Source organism: Leuciscus leuciscus (genome assembly GCF_965113295.1).
Source record: "Leuciscus leuciscus genome assembly, chromosome: 3".
NCBI lineage: Eukaryota > Metazoa > Chordata > Actinopteri > Cypriniformes > Leuciscidae > Leuciscus > Leuciscus leuciscus.
In genome coordinates this window covers 63,839-85,000 of record NC_138727.1, presented here as the reverse complement: position 1 = coordinate 85,000, position 21,162 = coordinate 63,839, and the positions used below count along the sequence as shown (strand labels likewise).

At 40.4% G+C, this 21,162-nt stretch overlaps 1 protein-coding gene across 1 annotated transcript in view; it reads left to right on the top strand.

The window, feature by feature from the left end:
* The window catches only part of rpl24 (ribosomal protein L24), a 12,178-nt gene extending 733 nt beyond the window's left edge, over positions 1–11,445 (top strand). The window contains exons 3-6 of the mRNA XM_082164760.1: positions 1–8; positions 838–974; positions 10,990–11,053; positions 11,319–11,445. The exon at positions 1–8 is cut by the window's left edge and continues 103 nt beyond it. Of these exons, the coding sequence (XP_082020886.1) occupies positions 1–8; positions 838–974; positions 10,990–11,053; positions 11,319–11,399 (290 nt within the window). The 3' untranslated portion in view covers positions 11,400–11,445. The remainder of the gene's footprint in view (positions 9–837; positions 975–10,989; positions 11,054–11,318) is intronic.
* Positions 11,446–21,162: the final 9,717 nt, after the last annotated feature.

The following is a 21,162-nucleotide window of genomic DNA, read 5'->3' as shown; positions in this document are numbered from 1 at the left end:
GCCAGTCTGTGAGTTTGACCCTTCCAGCTCTCCGTAGAGTCTCAGAACCCAGTATCCCCAACGCGTTTATCTGTGTAACTGGACCTAGGACTGGGTATCGTTAGAAACATTGATACTGATGCCATACCTCGACACAGGTTTCTGAACAATACTTTTGTAGATGCTAATTTTATGAGCAGATGTCGTAACATGTGACGAGTGGAACATCAAGAAAGCTGAACCAATAGTGCAGCCAACCTTTACACTTTACTAGACAACTAGATTAATGTGAGTTAACTCCGTTTTTCCTGCTTTAATTTTTCTGAATGGTTAAATTGAATTATATTAATCAAATAGCTTGTGTAATGAATTGATATCATGAAACGGGTTCAAATTAACAGCAATTTATTAACAGATTTTTTTTAAATCACATTTAATTTGTTTATATTCCATTAAATTTATCAAAACAGATTTTGTTGAATAAAAAAAAAACTAAGCCCTATTTGCACGGGATGAGTATGACCTGGTGACCTCTAGTCATGAGTAATAATTGCGGAGGTCGTCTGTGATCTTAATCGGAGCGAATCGGCCATGTCTGTCATTTGTAAAGTAAAAATTCCCCTGCAAATGACCGTCAGTATTCCGCCGAACACCGAGGTCACATGATGATGACGTTAGTCCCGTGATGAGGTTAGTCTAATGTTCGTGTGTGTGTGTTTGCCCCGACAGGAAGAGGTGTCTAATGTTCGTGTGTGTGTGTTTGCCCCGACAGGAAGAGGTGTCTAATGTTCGTGTGTGTGTGTTTGCCCCGACAGGAAGAGGTGTCTAATGTTCGTGTGTGTGTGTTTGCCCCGACAGGAAGAGGTGTCTAAGAAGCGCACGCGGCGCGCGGTGAAGTTCCAGCGGGCGATCACCGGTGCGTCTCTGGCTGAGATCCTGGCCAAGAGGAACCAGAAGCCTGAAGTGCGTAAAGCTCAGCGAGAGCAAGCGATCAGGTGACGACCCAAACGCTTCATTCACACTCATGATTTATGATTGAACCTAAACTGGTTTGACTGCAGTTTTGCACATTCATTGCTCTTACAAACATGTACTGTATGTTAACAGGTCTAAATTAATGCTCAAATAAATATTGTAGTCCAGAAGAGCTTGAGGTGTGTTGGGAATAGAGACAGAGCGTATTTAGGCCACGCCCACACCCAGGGGGAAAACAATCAAACCGTCTCCATTGACTTTGCATTGCGAGAGGCTGCCTCCTTGTCATTTCTTGCTTCTAACAAAAGACAGACAAATGCCTAAAAGCTGCTGTGTGACAAGGTGTACAGCAAACAAGCTAAAAAAAACAGAAATAAGTTTTTATTAGCTCTCGACCTCAAAAAACGAGTGTTTTAGGACCTAAAAGTGGATACAGGCAGTTGAGACAGAGCGTCACGTGTCTCATTACTCTGAGAACTAACGTACTACCGCCGGAGGAGACTGTAATCGGCAACACAGGATAGTTTATCTTACAGAAATATAATATATAAAACTGACATTTGGATATTTGACTCACCAGTGACCAAATGTTTAACTTACTGCACACGTAGTGTATTTTTAGTGCATACTGAGTGTCAGGATCCCACAATTTACCCATTTGTTCCAGCCTGTATCCACTTTTATGTCCTCAAACGCTCGTTTTTTGGGGTCGACAGCTTATTAGATTAGATTAGATTAGATTAGATTCAACTTTATTGTCATTACACAAGTACAGGTACAAGGCAACGAAATGCAGTTTAGGTCTAACCAGAAGTGCAATAGCAGCAAGTGCAGGATATACAGTGGTTCCATAAGTGCAGAACATGGATATGTACTGAATAAATATAGAGTTGAATACTATTATAAACAAAAATGTACAGATAGATTTGTCCTATGAATATAATATACAGATAACTATTACTGTGAACAGAATTTACAGCTAGATATGTACTGAATATAATATACAGATGGCTATTACTATAAACAGAATTTTTACAGATAGATATGTGCTATGAATATATATACAGATGGCTGTCACTATAAGCAGAATGTGAGCATAATATACAGATGGCTATTACTATAAACAGAATTTTTACAGATAGATATGTACTGAATATATATACAGATGGGTGTTACTATAAACAGAATGTGAGCATAATATACAGATGGCTATTACTATAAACAGAATTTTACAGATAGATATGTACTATGAATATATATATACAGATGGGTGTTACTATAAACAGAATGTGAGCATAATATACAGATGGCTATTACTATAAACAGAATTTTACAAATAGATATATGTATAAGTTAGGCTAAAATGAGCAGTATAACAATGGATTTAAAGTAGTGCAAATAAAGTTTGGACAGAAGCTATCCGAGTGAAAGTGCAGTGGAAGTAATTGCATATTACAGTTAAAGTATGGTATTGCAAATGTATATGTAAACAGTCGGTACTGTAAATAAACAGTCGGCAGTGCAAATTGAGCATATTCCAGTCAAGGTAGTAGTGCAAGATGCATATGTAAACAGTTGTTTCTGTAATAACAGTCAGCAGTGCAAATGAACATTATAGTATTGCAAATAACAAAATGGAGGCAGGTGTGAGGAGGGAGAGGAGAGTCAATCAGTATATGAGGGGAGTGGGATCAATGAGGGTTAGAGTTTAATAAAGAGACAGCTCTGGGGAAAAAACTGTTCTTTAGTCTGCTGGTCCTGGTCCGTAGGCACCTGAAACGCCTGCCGGAGGGCAGGAGAGAAAACAGTCTGTGGGCTGGGTGAGAGGAGTCCTTAAGGATGCTGCGAGCTCGATGCAGACAGCGTTTCCTCTGGATGTGCTCGATGGCAGGTAGTGGAGTCCCAGTGATGCGCTGGGCGGTTTTCACCACCCGCTGCAGTGCCTTGCGCTCTGCAACAGAACAGCTCCCATACCACACTGTAGCACAGTTGGTCAGGATGCTTTCTATTGCACAGCGATAGAAGTTCACCAGGATAGTGGAGGAAAGCTGATTCTTCCTCAGTGTCCTCAGGAAGAAAAGGCGCTGGTGAGCCTTCTTGACCAGGCTGGAGGTGTTGGTTGTCCAGGTCATGTCCGCCGAGATGTGGGTCCCCAGGAACTTGAAACTGGAGACACGCTCAACAGCCATTCCATTGATGTGGATGGTGTCGTGTGTGCCTCTTGACACTTTCCTGAAGTCCACGATGAGCTCCTTCGTTTTGGTGGTGTTGAGGAGCTGGTTATTTTCAGTGCACCATGTGGCCAGGTGCTTGATCTCCTCCCTATAGGCAGTCTCATCGTTGTTGCTGATGAGACCAATCACCGTAGTGTCGTCCGCAAACTTGACGATGGAATTAGATCCGTGCACAGGCTTGCAGTCAGAGGTGAAGAGGGAGTAGAGAAACGGGCTTAACACACAGCCCTGTGGTACACCAGTGTTGAGTGTGATGGACGTGGAGCAGTTGGAGCCTGATCGAACATTCTGGGGTCTATTGGTCAAAAAGTCCAAAATCCAGTTGCACATGGAGGTGTTGATGCCCAGGTCTCCAAGTTTGGCTATTAACTTAGTTGGGATGACAGTGTTGAATGCTGAGCTGAAGTCAACAAACAGCATGCGTGCATAAGTGTTCTTATTGTCCAGATGTGTGAGCACAGAGTGCAGTGCCATGGAAACTGCATCCTCTGTGCTCCTATTGCTACGGTAGGCAAACTGGTGTGAGTCCAATGTGGATGGAAGAGAGTCTTTTAGGTGTGCCAGGACCAGCCGCTCAAAGCACTTCATTACGATGGGTGTGAGTGCTACAGGGCGGTAGTCGTTAAGGCACTTCGGGCTGGAGTGTTTTGGCACTGGCACAATGGAAGTGCATTTAAAGCATGTTGGTACAGCTGCTTGGGCAAGAGACAGGTTGAAAATGTCTGTAAAAACCCCAGCGAGCTGCTCCGCACATGCCCTGAGTACGCGTCCAGGGATGTTGTCTGGTCCAGCAGCCTTGTGCGCGCTGATCCTGCTCAGTGCATTGCAGACATCTGTGGAGGAGAGTGTGATCGGCGGGTGGTCAGCTGAGGATTTGAGCTTGGTGGCAGTTTCTCTGTTGTCTCTTTCAAAGCGAGCATAAAAGTCATTTAGCTCGTTCAGGAAGTTGACATCAGTGGCTGCGGGGGTGGAGTGAGAGGGTTTGTAGTCACTGATGGCCTGAATGCCCTGCCACATGCGCCGAGGGTCAGCGTTGGAAAAGTGTCCCTCTATCTTAAGCTTGTAGCAGTGCTTGGCCTCTTTGATGCCCCTTTTCAGATTTGCTCTGGATGTGCTATAGGCTTGTGCATCTCCTGATCTGAAGGCAGTGTTGCGTGTCTTCAATAGGAGTCGCACTTCCCTGTTCATCCATGGCTTCTGATTTGGGTATGTGGTGATCTGCTTCTGGGTTGTAACACTGTCAATGGTGGTATTGATATAATCCAGTACAGAGGAGGTGTAGCAGTCAATGTCCGTGTGAGAGCCACTGGTGGCTTGAGAAGCAAACATACTCCAGTCTGTGTGTAGAAACCTTTCCTGGAGTGAGGAATCTGCCCCCGCAGGCCACACCTTGATGGTCTTCACTGATGGCTTCACGCGATTGATGAGAGGTGCATATTTGGGGGTGAGGAACAAAGAAAGGTGATCTGACTGTCCCAGGTGGGGGAGGGGTGTCGCGACGTAAGCTCCAGCCATGTTTGTGTAAACATGGTCTAAGGTTTTGTTTCCTCTGGTGTGACAGGAAACATGCTGGTGAAATTTCGGTAGCACTGACTTTAAGTTTGAATGATTAAAATCACCCGCAACAATAAACGCAGCTTCCGGGTGAACGGTCTGTTGTTTACTGATGGCTGCGTGAAGTTCTTTCATAGCAAACTTGGCATCAGCATCCGGGGGAATATAGGCTGCAGTTATAATAGTGGAAGTGAACTCCCGCGGTAGATAAAACGGTCTACATTTAACCATGAGAAACTCAAGGTTAGCTGAACAATGTCTCCCAACAATAGCAGAGTTTGTGCACCAAGCTTTGTTAATGTAAATGCACAATCCACCACCTCTGGTCTTACCGGAGCCATCTAATGTTCTATCCGCCCGGAATGTATGGCGTCCCGCTAGCTCAATAGCGTTGTCCGGTATTCCGCTGTTTAACCATGTTTCCGTGAAAATTAGAACATTACAGTTCAAAAGTCTCTTGCTGTATGTGATGTTGAGTCGAATCTCCTCCATTTTGTTCAACAGCGACCGTACATTGGCAAGGAAAATGCTGGGTAAAGAGAGCCGGTGTGGTGTTAGCTTTAGCTTAGCTCTTAGTCCTCCGCGCTTCCCCCGCCTTTGTTTACGATCTCGACGCCGCCTGCGAGCACTTCCGCCCGGCCGGGCAGAGTGCATAGCCCCGGGTGTTTTGGCGATCTCAGGAAGGAGTCGAAGGTTGTCCATAAAACTGTCGGAAATTCGCAAACCAATATCCAAAAGCTCACCTTGGGTGTACGATGTTAAGGCACAACTGTTCTGCACGAACAGACCCGAAATGAGCAAGAAAAATACTACTAAATTGCAGAATCTGGAGAGACCGCGAGCCTCGCGATGTACTCGCGCCGCCATCTTGGTTTCCCAGTTATAAGTTATGAGAACTTATTTCTGGGTTTCTTAGCTTGTTTGCTGTACACCTTGTCACACAGCAGCTTTTAGGCATTATTCTGTATTTTGTTAGAAGCAAGAAATGACAAGGAGGCAGCCTCTCGCAATGCAAAGTCAATGGAGACAGTTAGTTTGTTTTCCCCCTTGGTGGGCGTGGTCTTCAGATTATGACGCGTTGCGCTCTGTCTCTATAGGGATGTGACCGGTTAATCGCTATGACAACGCATTTTGCTTTTGACTTGGTGGCAATTCAGGGATGTCAATTGCTTGAATGATGGGTGTAATTATTATTATTATTATTATTATAAATGAAAAACACACCCAATAAAAATATTGGCAGATAGGCACCTTTAGATTTGGATTTGCCAGAATCTTCTGCCTCGTCAGTGAGCTCGTCACACTCGTGCTACACGAGGTCTGACTCGACCGGCTCGCGCTGCGTTCAGGAGACAAGCTCAGTTTCTAATTGTGCTGTTCTCTAACTGAACTAAATTGTTTTCATTACTATTTATTTAAAGGGATACTCCACTTTTTTTGGAAATAGGCTCATTTTACAACTCCCCCAGAGTTAAACAGTTGAGTGTTACCGTTTTCGAATCCATTCAGCCGAGTTTCTGATATTTAGAAGAATGTCAGTAACCAGTAGGGCTGAACGATTTTGGAAAATAATCTAATTGCGATTTTCTTAACCAATATTGCGATTGCGATTTAATATGCGATTACTTTTTAAGTTCTTTATCTTCTGTATTATTCGACAAAGACAAGCAATAAATCATTGTATAGTAGGGATGGGAATCTTTAAGCACCTCATGATCTACTTTTTTTCGTAATTAATATTATTAATAACAGTTAAAATCTTTATTTGTGTAATTATACGTATTTAAAAAAAATAATTATTAAAAAAACATGTTAAGAATTTTAAATAGGCTATATAAACGAATATAGCTTCAAAATATAAAAGCTAGTAAATAAAGAGGAACAAAAAAAAAAACATATTACAAGCAATAAACAAAGAGTGCTTTCAGTATTTAAAAGTAGGCTGTCTGAACGTTTTCCATTCAAGAGCTGTGAGTGATTTGTCTTCTCAGTTTAGATACGATAAGCTGCATTCACACTAATGCACAGATCCCTTTTGAAATATAAGATGTGGTTTGTCCTGTTGGTTTAAGATATGACTGACCGTGTTTACATTCATTTCGCATCATAAAAGCATTTTGAGATGCCAGTACATTTAACCAATAAGTCGCTCACAGCCGCATGCGCGAGCGCTCTACACAAAGCGCGCGTGAGTATTTTAAATTGAAAGCAGCCTTCTCAGTGATTTTCATATTTTTAATATATAAGCCAACTGCATTCCAAAAGACATACCGTATTTTCCGGACTATAAGTCGCACTTTTTTTCATAGTTTGGCTGGTCCTGCGACTTATATTCAGGTGCGACTTATATATCAAAATTAATTCAGACTGAGATGAACCAAGAGAAAACATTATCATCTACAGCCGCGAGAGGGCGCTCTAGTTGGCGGAGTTGTTCAAAAGCGACACCAAGGATGAAGAAAATGATGTGGAATGAGATCGCGGGAGCTTGGTGAACTTGTTTACTGGTAACTTGCTTGTTGGACTCGCTGGCTTATGTTAATTTAGCCTATTCAGCCTCCCAGGTATATGTTCTTTATGCTATTGTGTAGCTGAATAACTGTTAATGTGTTGCGTTAACATACCGGACACCTATTCAGCCTGTTGTTCTGTGTAGTTGAATAACTTGCCTTTCCAGATTAAATGTCTGTTCTTGGTCTTGGATTTGGTGAAATAAATTTCTAAATAAATGCGACTTATAGTCCAGTGCGACTTATATGTTTTTTTCCTCTTCATGATGCATTTTTTGACTGATGCGACTTATACTCCGGAGCGACTTATAGTCCGGAAAATACGGTAAATAATGCCTTAGTAAAGCATTTGTGAGGAAAATTCCGGCGGGCGAGACAGCGAACTGCAAGAGTAACATCAAGCAAAGCGGCAACCAGTGCGATAAAGCCCGCGAATGTCCTTGTAATTCGCTTAAACCTTTCCGAAATTTATGAAAGATTATTTTTCAGAAGGTTTCGTGTGTGTGTGTGTGGGAGTGAGAGAGAGAGAGAAAATACGGCTGTTTCTAAAGCACACGCAGCGTCATCACGCATCTGTTTAAAAACTAAGCTCAGACTCGATTCTGAAATTCTCTGAATATATTATTATACATTATATATTAATTATATATATAATAACATAATATCACATAAATCAAACATAAACTGTTCTTTCCTGTATGCCAGGCCTATGTACGTAGCGTGCCAAGTTGATGCTGATGACTGCTTTTCTCTCGCGTGTCACGTGACCAGAGTGTAATCGCAGCTTTTGCGGTTTAAAAATCGCGTTTCATCATATCGCGATATTATCGCAAATGCAATTAATCGTTCAGCCCTAGTAACCAGACAGTTTCTGGTCTCATTGACTTTCATAGTAGGAAAAAATATATACTATGGAAGTCAATGAGATCAGAAACTGTCTGGTTACTGACATTCTTCTAAATATCAGAAACTCGGCTGAATGGATTCGAAAACGGTAACACTCAACTGTTTAACTCTGGGGGAGTTGTAAAATGAGCCTATTTCCAAAAAAAGTGGAGTATCCCTTTAAAACGGACAATACACATCAATTGACATTGTTTACACTCAATGTAAATGCGCCAGAGTTAGCACTCATTTTCATCTGTAGTCCCTTGGCAGGTCAAGGTTACCCTAACCCTCACCCTAACCCTAATCCAACACATCATCATATCACCAGGGTTCCCGCGGGGTCTTAAAAAGTCAAAAATTCTGAACTTTAAATTTAAGGCCTTAAAATATCTTAAAAACGGCCAGATTTTCATCCGTGGTCTTAAATTTAATTTAGTTAGGTCTAAAAAAGGTCTCGCCAACAGGCCGTTCACATATCGCATCTTTTGCGCGCTCAAGTTCGTTCAAATGTAGGCGCGCGCTCGTTTTTTTCCAGGCGCAGCGAGATAAAAAAAATCTCAACTCTTCAGAATGCCGCAAACGCACCGCAGGTCATGTGACAAGAACCAACCAATCAGCTTCGCCCCTTTCCGTAACAACATTGAAAGCTCACCCAACTGGAAGGATGCGGGTGCACTCAAACACTACGGGTGTTTTTCTCTTCTCCGTAAATAAATCTTGAAGCAGAGCTACAGCAAGCGTTTCTCACCGGTGGAAATCCATTAGCTACTAAAACGTCTTTGTCATTGTGGAGAGCGCAGTGCATAGTTGCATAGCAACGACAGACGCCACGGGAAAATCCGACCGAATTTTACTATTAATAATAAAAGATAAGCTAAAGTGCATTGTAAATGTCAGTATTTTTTTTTTTATAAAAAATGATTTAAAGTCTGAAATATGTGAGGTTTATCTTTTTATAAAAAAACTTTTTTGTCAACTTTATTTGAACTTGTATATGTTAGTATATAACATGTTGCAAGACACTTTTTAAATCTGGCTATAATTTTTAATGATATTATTTTAATGTTTATGTAAACAAAGTGCATATTGATGCTCATTTTATTTGTTATTTGCTGGTTTTCGACATTGTGTAGTATTAGTACTTTTTGAACAGGATTCTGTGATAACCGTGGTCATTTTTGTCACAATAATCATTGAAATGAAATGTTCATGCCATTTCATCTCTAGTTATGATCAACTAAAATCAACTAATTATGTGTTTTTTACAGTATAATATGCATAGTACAATTTTCTATAAAAAAAAAATATATCTGATTCTGACACACGTTGTTGGGTGTGGAAGGTTACTAATGTGATTGTTTTATCTGTAAATTAAATTAATGTTTTTTCAATAACTTTAATTAAAATAAAATGAATTCTTTGATTTGAATTTTTTTTTTGGCAATGTAGGTCTTAAATTTCAAACTTTATGGTCTTAAAATGTCTTAAAAAGGTCTTAAATTTGACTTGCTGAAACCTGCAAGAACCCTGTATCACATTAATACAAAATAAAAAAAGAATACATGAAAGATAGAAAACAGATGTGGCTGCCCTAGTGGCCCTGCACTGCTGCTCTGCTGGTGTATACAGCAGGGTTCCTCAAACTCAGTCCTGGAGGGCCACTGTCCTGCACAGTTTAGCTCCAACCCTGATCAAACACACCTAGCTGTGAGTTTCTAGTGATCCTGAAGATATTGATTAGCTTGCTCAGGTGTGTTTGATCAGGGTTGGAGCTAAACTGTGCAGGACAGTGGCCCTCCAGGACAGAGTTTGAGAAACCCTGGTATGCAGTCTCCCAGTGCTGGTGTGTGCAGTCTCCCAGTGCTGGTGTGTGCAGTCTCCCAGTGCTGGTGTGTGCAGTCTCCCAGTGCTGGTGTGTGCAGTCTCCCAGTGCTGGTGTGTGCAGTCTCCCAGTGCTGGAGGGGCAAGCCAATGGAATATTCTGAAAATGAGGCAGGCATCTTGAAAGTGTAAGAAACTCTCAATTGAATAAGTTGTGTTTAGTAGTGATATGGCAGTGGTAAAAGCTGATAGGGTTTTGATCTAGTAATTTTAAAGTTTGCTTATAAAGGGTTTCTATTGGTTTAAGAGTTGTCATGTTTGCTTGGGACCAGCTTGTGAAACAGTATGATATGGCCTTATGTGTCTGAAGTTAGCCAGGTTATATCTGATGGTATTAGCCAACCTTTTAACATGCTTTTTAAGTTAAATTAGAGTCTAAAATAATGCTGAGGTATTTAAAATTGGACACAACCATGAGTTTCTCTCCTTCAGTAGAAGCATCAGCCGGCTGTACACTTGTGGACCTCTTAGAGAAGAACATGCAGACTGTTTTGTTAATGTTAAGATGCAGATCTGACATTATTAGCCAGTCAGACACGCGCACCAGTGCTTCAGTTAGTTTAGTTGCAGCCAGAGGTGCCACAGCTGGGCGATGATGTAACCGGTGTAATGGCTGAGCTTTTGTTGCAATAATTAAATGCTTCAAATTTACCCTAAAGATGATATAAATATAATTTTTTGCAAGTTGACTTTGTGGTTACGGACTCAGACACCGCTTCATTGTGTGGTTATGCATGAGTCTATTAGTGACTGTGTTAGTGTTTTAGACTCTAGATTTCAGATCTCGAAGCTTTATATATAAAGTTGGATATAACTGTTGATTCACATTGCCAGTATTAGATTCCAGTGTGAACAGATTGTCCTGAACAGAGGACAGTAAAGTGTGTTTATAGTGTGAGTCTATAAGCTGAGCTGTGACTGAGATCTAGTGTTCCTCTTCTCACTGTGATCTCGATCTGATGTTTCAGGGCGGCTAAAGAGGCCAAGAAGGCGAAGCAAGCGACGAAGAAGCCGTCGGCTCAGAGCACCAAGGTGAGATCTTCATCCTCCAGGCTTCAGCTCAGAGACACCTGGTCATGTGATCATGTTTTGCCCCTTGAGGCGTTGCAGTGTGACTGATTCTGTCGCGTCTGTGTCGTAAGGTGGCATAGAGCAGAAGGGCTATGTCTACACCTAGCGCTCTCTGAATGGGTGCTCAGTGTCATTTATAGTCCTACACTTTATTACACTCTACAGTAATGACTGAGTCCTCTTGAAGCCCTTCATGTAGTCAGTAACGTGTTGGTCTTGTGTTCAGGCCCCGGCCAAGAACGCGCCGAAACAGAAGATCGCCAAGCCCATGAAGGTCAACGCTCCTCGCGTCGGTGGCAAGCGCTAAACTCATGTTTCACTGTTTTATGTGTTAATAAAGGTTTCGCCATCAACTTGAGTCTCCTGGAATTGATTTCATTGATGTTCAGTGATAGTGACATTAACTTCACATAATGTTATTGATGGTTTGTTGATTTTAAAAATGAAAACTGATGCTCATTTTTGCTGCAAGTTTGTTTTAATTATATTTTGCAGAACCCTGTCATATTAGTAACATATTTCAGTCTTTGACTTAAAGTGAGTGTGTGTTCTTATACAGTTCAAGGACATCAAGCATTATATGTGAGGTTGGTTTTTGATAAACAAATCTTGAGTTGTAATTCTTCTATCAATCTTGACCAGTCTGGCCAGTGCGCCTCGTCTAACCCATTCTGCAAACACCAGTGGGACGTGTTCGAGCAACTGACGCCATGTTGGGTTAGTGGTTTGAGAATCAGATGATGAGGATAAATGACTGAGTCTTGAGTTCTGCTAGTTTCCCGCACTGCTGAATGCTAATAGACTTGTGGCCTGTCGCTACTCGGGTAAGTGTGAGATTAGTTTGAGCAACCTTTTTTATTTTAGGCTCTAGAAGGTGAATTGGTGTTTAGCGGTGTTCATCGCCGTGGTAACGTGCGCTATGGCTAACCTCAGGAGCAGGATTAGTCTGGGTAAACCAAACTGGACCAATCGGCTGTGAGTGAAGTGAAGCCACGCCCCCTGTAGCTCTTGCTCCAAATTAAATCAGTTTATAATAAACTTTAGAGACAAAATTGCTCATCTTTTGCCGCTAATTTATTATATATTATAATTACTTTTAATTCATATGTTCTTATCAGTCTAGTCTATTGACAATATTAAACTTTGCTTTTAAATTAATATAAGACATGTATTCATATATAATGCTTTTAAACGGATATTAATTTGAGCTCTTAGTGAATCTATATCAGGCCTATTATTTATTTATTTTATTTTCTTCACATGCGTTGATGCTGTTAGATATTTTCTTTTAGTTTTTTGCCCCAAAATCAAGTCACCTTTATACAACTGAGAGAAAAATTGTTTAAAACAGTAGATAAGAAAATGTAATGAATTTTTAACCCTAACCCAGTATAATATCAACACTGGCTTACAACTGTAATGCAAACTTTAATCAACTAAACTATAAAACATTTCCACAAACCTTTACATTTGTAGTTTTTTTCTGATTTCAACAAATAGTAAAAATAATGAATGTATGTTGCTGTGTTAGGGGATATAGCTTATGTTAGTCAGTCAGACTTCAGATGATGCTAACACTGAAACAACATCACCAATGCTAGACTTTCTGAATGTCATCATTTGTTAACACACAAGTATTCAATTACTTCAGTGAGCTCATTGTTAGTCCATTAAACTACTACATTGTTCAAATTAATACATTTTTAGCTAACTGTGATTTTGTATATGTACATTTCTAAAATACAAGACAGTCATCTCTGATAACAGATCACTGTAAACTGTAATGTGGACTTTCTGTAAAGCTGCTTTGAAACGATGTGTATTGTGAAAAGTGCTATACAAATAAACATGAGTTGAATTCAATTGAATGTCTTTGCCATTCAATAATTTATGAACCGAAATGTCATATATATATATACTCTAAAAAACACTGTGTTAAAAACAACCCAAGGGCTGGGTTGGACAGAACACATGTTGGGTTAATTTTACCCAGCAAATTGGGTTGTTTATTTAACCCAGCATAATAGGTTGATTTAACACATTTTACATTTTTATTTTTTACTTCATGAATTAATGTCTACGGATTAACTTAAATCCTCTAAACTTTTAAGAAATACTCGATACAACTACTGGCTTGCATGATAATTCCTTAATTTTCAGTCATATATTACGTTATAGTATTTTTATAGCATTTTTAATACATATTGCCAAGATTTAAGCTCGTTTAACAAATGTTATAAGTATAAATGAGACATTTCTAAGTACTTCAAGTGTAATGTCCCGTTTCCACCGTCATGCACATCTTAAATGTTGCAGCTTCAACACCTAAATGTGTTTATGTGCAAAACGTGTGTGGTATAGTTTGAGTGTATTTTCCTTTGTCATTTGCACTGATAACAGTCTATAGCACAATGTGGTCTTATTTATATTACTAGTTAATGTGATTGTTTTACTGGTTTTGTATTGTGCCTCAGTGTTGCATGATTTAGAATTTCTGAAATTAATTTGATTAATAATCTCTTTTCTATATTGTTCTGCTTGATTATAAATGATCTCAATAACTAATCTTATTTCAATTTGCATCATCAATTTACATTATAATCTGTTTTATGGTGAGTTTGTAACATCTGTCCAGGAACTACAGATTAGAAACGTAGACTGTGTTTATTTCGCACTGGACAATCTGAGGTAACGTTACTCTGTACTGTAAAATCTCGCTAACGTGCCCTAATGGTCTGCGGCAAAGTTTCACTGAATTATTCTATGGGGTCACAGACGCGCAGCAGGATTTTACGATGTGAAAGGATGGACCGATAGATATGGCTATAATTTTGTGCTACTGTAGGCAAATCTGACAAGGTAGGACAGATCGACAGAACTGTGGCTACTCGATCCGTACCGGTAACACGATCTGTACTGCGCATGTGCGAGAACGAAGTTTTTCCTGCCACTTCCTGTCATAGTCAATGTTTTTACGTCAACGTCACTATTCACTACTCGATCCGTACTTTACTGTCACGATTTTTACTGTACTGTCCTGCATGTGCGAAAAAAACATGGATTTTTTTGCATTTTATGTGAAAGTTCAAGAATTTCTCTTAAAAGGAGAAATGCCTGACAATCACGAAGAGCGTCGGAAAGTGAAACGGTCGTCTGCGAATTTTATCATCAAAGGTAACTATGACAAGGCTTAGACTAATAAGACTAACGTTATATATCGTAATACAAAAATGCAACAATACGTATCGTGGATAGTGACAATAATATGTATCGTGGATAGTTCACCCAAAATAAAAATTACTGTGTGAGGAATAAAATTGATGTTTTCAGAGTTTTTGTGTAAGTACTACATTAAACTACTATATAATGTTGATTATAATGTATAATAATGCAATGGGGAATATTTGTGGGTCCTGATAATCCCAAACGTCTTATGTTACCAGAATGTTAAAAATATTCGTCTAAAATAATTCAGTATTTTCAGCTTCAGAATCATGAATATCTTTATTCTGGTGGCACCATTGTTCTTAGGTTACAAACACCAAGTCCAAGCCTATTCATTTAAACCCACAATTTAATATCAAAGTTAGCATTTTAATCAACAGTGCATTTTGTGTTAACCTTTTATAATATTTCTTGGGAGTATCGCAATAATATCGTATCGTGAGTTCAGTATCGTGATATGTATCGAATCGTGAAATGAGGGTATCGTTACACCCAGCTTTTATAAACATGCCTTAGAAAAATAAACATTACTGGTGTGCATCTTGAGACATATTTTAAGATGTATCAGTCACGGTGTTGCTTTCAGTTAAAACAGCTCAAATATGCATTTTACTCTCTGGGCCTTGTCTGTGTGAAACCGGGGGTATAAGAACCGGAAGATTGTATAATGAAAAATAGAAGAGAACTGACTGACTGGTACAACCTCATGTGCTAAATGGACAAATTTGTTTAAAATATCAAGTTATTTTAACTGTACTTTTTCAGCTCCCATATCTGGGTATTAATACGTGACTTTAATGTAGTTAAACCTGTCAGATATCAGATAGTAATATGATATTTTTCTATTTACTTTGAACTTCAACTCTTTCAGACGTTTTCTTTTTTCCTTTTAAAACAGACGACAGACTCTTCTACATCGGCCCCAGTATGCAGTACATCCGGCTAGTTGTCCTGTCAGAGGAAAAGAAGAGGTCTGTTCTCACGGAGTGCCACCATAACCCTGGGACTGGCAATCATAGTGGTGTCAGAGGCACTCAAAACCGGGTTATTGCTGGCTACTATTGGTCTACAATTATCCAGGATGTGAAAGAATGGGTAATTTTACATACTTAATGGGTATCTTAGATCTATTCTTAAGAATGTGTCTACTTTTGCCACCTTTGATTGTTAGATACCTCCTTGATTTAAAAGTTATATTTGAAGTGGATCAAAAAAGTTAATCAAAGTTGTCCTAAGACAAGAACGGGTATTGTTCAAAAGTTTGCTATCTTTTGCTAAATGTTTTGCTATCATATACTCATCAACCAAGAAATAACTCTTTTGGGAACAGGCACAGAAGTTTATGATTATTGATTATTGAATAATATTTTGTTCCAAAACTATTAGGAAAACGTGAGGTCCAAGGATCTCATACTATTTCCAGCTTGGAGCAGCCAGCCGGATGAAGCGGATCACTATCTGCTCTGTGTTGAGTTTCTTTTCTATAAACTTTCTAGCTGTAACATTTTAAATTCAACAGGTAGGGTTAAGTGAGTTCTATTTTCATGGATATTAATGTTGGTAGCTAAAAGGGAGATACTTTTCCTTGATTCTCTTCGTCCTGATGGTTTTGGAGACTTACAGAACCATATTTAGGTTGAGAGAGACAAAAGATAATTCATTTACTAGCCTTGTTCCAGTCATGTTATTTGGTTACAATTTCCTTCACATAAAAGCCTCGTTATCAGCATACATAACTGATCATTTAATTACATATTATGTATTTTGTGTTTTCTTTGGAATGCCAGGCACATTGCAAGCTCCATTGACCCAGGATCCTGGACTGAAAAAACAGGAAGAAACCTTGGGGTATGTTTTAAAGGATGGAATTGTGTAAAACTAATTTAAGTATGCATGTATAAATGTTTAAACAAGCTAGCAGTTGTTTTTAAAATGACTTTGGATAGACTTTCCCTTTTACAGGTTTCTCTTCAACAGTGTTCAGAGAATTCCTGTGCTGTTTACATGCTGATGGTAAGAATAATTCATTTGTCAGAGCTGTTAGATAATAAAAATCAAAGTCTTACAGTGTTATTTGTATTTCACAGTATGCTCTCAGTACCTGTACTTCCTGTCCATTAATATACACAGAGGTAAGCTGGATTTCCACACAAGTATCCCATCAAACTCATATGTATCAAATATTATTTTTTTATTTTTGTGTGTGTTTTTAGGAGCAGGTGCCATTGATTCGCCAGTGGTGGTGCGATGGATTGAGGGAGGGAGAGCGTGTGTGTGAGAGCGAGCGAGCGAGTGAGAGCATGTGTGTGTGTGTGTGTGTGTGTGTGTGTGTGTGTGAGAGCGAGCGTGTGTGTGTGTGTGTGAGAGCGAGCGTGTGTGTGTGTGTGTGTGTGAGAGCGAGCGTGTGTGTGTGTGTGTGTGTGTGTGAGAGCGAGCGAGTGAGAGCGTGTGTGTGTGTGAGAGAGCGAGCGAGTGAGAGCGTGTGTGTGTGTGTGTGTGAGAGCGAGCGAGTGAGAGCGTGTGTGTGTGTGTGAGAGCGAGCGAGTGAGAGCGTGTGTGTGTGAGAGAGCGAGCGAGTGAGAGCGTGTGCGAGTGAGAGCGTGTGTGTGTGTGTGTGAGAGCGAGTGAGAGCGTGTGTGTGTGTGTGAGAGCGAGCGAGTGAGAGCGTGTGTGTGTGTGTGTGAGAGCGAGCGAGCGAGTGAGAGCGTGTGTGTGTGTGTGAGAGCGAGCGTGTGTGTGTGTGTGTGAGAGCGAGCGAGCGAGTGAGAGCGTGTGTGTGTGTGTGAGAGCGAGCGAGTGAGAGCGTGTGTGTGTGTGTGTGAGAGCGAGCGAGTGAGAGCATGTGTGTGTGTGTGTGGCTGTGTGCGTGTGCGTGTGTGTGTGTGTGTGTGTGTGTGTGTGTGTGTGTGTGTGTGTGTGTGTGTGTGTGTGTGTGTGAGAGTGAGCGAGCGAGCGAGGGAGGGAGGGATGGAGGAGAGATGGAGGAGGGAGGGAGAGCGTGTGTGTGAGAGCGAGCGAGTGAGAGCATGTGTGTGTGTGTGGCTGTGTGCGTGTGTGTGTGAGAGTGAGCGAGCGAGCGAGCGAGGGATGGAGGAGGGAGGGATTGAGGAGGAAGAAAGGAGGGAGGAATGGATATAGAAGGAGGGAGGGAGGGATGGATATAAATGTAGGGATAGATGGAGGGGTAGATGATGGATGGATGATGGATGGATAGATGGATGGAGGGATGGATGATAGATAGATAGATGGATGGAGGTAGGTATGGATGAATTCATTTATTAATAAATAAATAAATAATTTTATCCTGTGTTTTTTTGTGTTTTCTTGAGTGCAGACATTTGTTAAAGTATTCTGAAATAAGTAGAACAAACCTTTACCAAATGAAATATTATATATAGTAATATTGTAAATATTACAATATATTACAGTATTACTTCTGCAGAGGAGGCTGATCGCACACTCCAACCATTATAATGCCCACACTTAATGCACATCTGTATTTCCCATACATAAACGATTTAATTCTCCATTTATTTAATTGAATCAATTTAATGTAGCCTTGATGTTTATATATATATATACGTCAGTTGTGTTTATTTGTGCTTTATAAATAAATAAATGAAATGAAATGAAATATATATTTATTTATTTATTTATGTTAAGATAATCACTAGTAAATAACTATTTCCGATACGGATCGTTTTTTTTTTTGTTGTTCTTTTTTTAGATGTAAAATTTACAACAATAACTGGCTTATACAGAATTGACAAAAATATGAGTGTTAACAGGAAACGGAGCACGTAAAATAACACACAACTGTAGGGAGAAGAAAATAAATTAAAGTTCAAATAAAATAAAATAAACAATAAATAAAACGACAAAGGATAAATAAAAGTCAGTTAAGGTGCTTCAGTTACGATACTGATCGTGTAGTGTCGAACAACAACTGCCGTAAATGGTTTCGACATCAGACAGGAAGGAGACGCGTTCTCGCACATGCGCAGTACAGATCGTGTTACCGGTACGGATCGAGTAGCGACAAGAACCAAATATACGTCTCTGCGGAACAACAAGAAGGTGTTTCCCAATTATTGGGCGTTTTCAAATCGGTCTAGGCATTTTCCAACCATCCAATCAAAACCGTACGGAAGCCCTTCAGAAGCGGAAATGCGTTATTATTATTTATCGTTTGGAAATGCGTTATTATTATTTCTCGTTTTTTTCTTGATTTTTACTATTATGTCGATATCGCGACATTTATGTCAAAATAAAATGTGTATAAAATACAGGCTACAGTACCTTTTTTTTTTTTTTTTAAAGTGTTACATTAAACTACTGAGAGATCTTTAATATGGAATTCTTTTATAAACCAAATTTCCCGTTCTTATGTTATAAGATACAGATCTTGTATATAATAGCCTGAGTGTGTATTATATTTTATAATATTCTCTCCTACCTGCATGCAATTTTTCTCTAAATGTAAACCTTAAAAGCTAAAAGTATTAAAAATTACTTTATTATGACCGCCGCTAGCGTAGCTAGCCGGTCATATAGGGATTGTCAAAGTTTTTTTTTTTTTTTTTTTCGTCACCTACTGAATTTTTCGTCAACGATACCAGGGACACCGAAACACCGGGGAACATGAAATTTGGTGGGCATGTAGCCCCACTAGACTTCTAAGGAAAAATTTCGTTTGGTCCCTGGGGGCCACTCTCCCCCCGCGCTGGGCCCCCCCAAACCCCCAAAAATGCAGTTTTTCCTAAATAACTACCTGAACCGTGGCACCGAGGATGAAGAAATTTTTGTGGTATGTTGGTCTACTAGACTTTTACGGAAAAATTTCATTTGGTCCCCGGGGCCACTTCCCCCCCCGCGCTGGGGCCCCCGTAAATTTTTCGTCAACCATACCAGGGACACCGAAACACCGGGGAACATGAAATTTGGTGGGCATGTAGCCCCACTAGACTTCTAAGGAAAAATTTCGTTTGGTCCTCGGGGGCCACTCCCCCCCCGCGCTGGGCCCCCCCAAACCCAAAAAAATGCAGTTTTTCCTAAATAACTACCTGAACCGTGGCACCGAGGATGAAGAAATTTTTGTGGTATGTTGGTCTACTAGACTTTTACGGAAAAATTTCATTTGGTCCCCGGGGGCCACTTCCCCCCCCCGCGCTGGGGCCCCCGTAAATTTTTCGTCAACCATACCAGGGACACCGAAGCACCGGGGAACATGAAATTTGGTGGGCATGTAGCCCCACTAGACTTCTACGGAAAAATTTCGTTTGGTCCCCGGGGGCCACTCCCCCCCCCCGCGCTGGGCCCCCCCAAACCCCAAAAAATGCAGTTTTTCCTAAATAACTACCTGAACCGTGGCACCGAGGATGAAGAAATTTTTATGGTATGTTCGTCTACTAGACTTTTACGGAAAAATTTCGTTTGGTCCCCGGGGGCCACTCCCCCCCCGCGCTGGGCCCCCCCAAACCCAAAAAAATGCAGTTTTTCCTAAATAACTACCTGAACCGTGGCACCGAGGATGAAGAAATTTTTATGGTATGTTCGTCTACTAGACTTTTACGGAAAAATTTCGTTTGGTCCCCGGGGGCCACTCCCCCCTCCCCGCGCTGGGGCCCCCGTAAATTTTTCGTCAACGATACCAGGGACACCGAAGCACCGGGGAACATGAAATTTGGTGGGCATGTAGCCCCACTACACTTCTACGGAATAATTTCGTTTGGTCCCCGGGGGCCACTCACCCCCCGCGCTGGGCCCCCCCAAACCCCCAAAAATGCAGTTTTTCCTAAATAACTACCTGAACCTTGGCACCGAGGATGAAGAAATTTTTATGGCACATCAACCTAGCCCATAATCACTCATTTGTGATTTGCGCCCCTCCCATAAAAAATGAAAAGGCAATATTATTCTGCTTTAATCGCCCATATCTTCAGTGGAGATGTTCAGAACTGCACCATATTTCATGTGTATGATTAACTTGACAACCTCTGGGGGTATCCTCTGCTAAGTTTTGTAGAATTTCATCCATGGGGGGGGGGGTATAAAATAAATTCATTTATGTGCACATTTAGTGACTGTACACTCATCGGCCTGTAGATGGTGCTGTTGAGCGAAGGGTTGCTGGTTTAGGATGATACTGTCACACACACACATGCAGGAATACAAACAAACGCAAGCATGCACACACACTGACATCCACACGCACAGACACACACACACACAAACACACACGCGCACACATGTACGCACACATACATACACGCACAGACACACACACACACACAGACACACACATACACAAATACACACACATACACACACACACACACACACACACACACACACACACACACACACACACACACACACACACAGACAGACATGCACATACTATTACTTTTTTTAGGTATATACATAAACACGCAATACAGCCAAATTACTCCACGTCATTTATTTTTGTGGAAAGCCAGTGCAGGCCTGAGCGGCGGTCATATTTTGTACCGCGATGCGGTACATCTAGTTACTCAATTATTTATAATTGCATTGTTTTATTTTAAGTTGTAACGGTGATTAACAAGGAAAATTAATAGCAATTTCCAATAAAGTTACCAAATCCTACTTTAAAGCAATGGTGAAAATTATTGTATTGGTCTTTCTCACCTGTATTTTTCAAAATATGATATTTATATGTAATGACTGATATTTAAGTGATATTTGTAGCTTACATTAAATGATATATAAAGTAAAACGTATTGACCTTTAAATTAAGGTAAAATGTGTTAACTTAGAATAATGACTCTGAAAACTTTAAACATTAGCATCACTTTATTGACCGT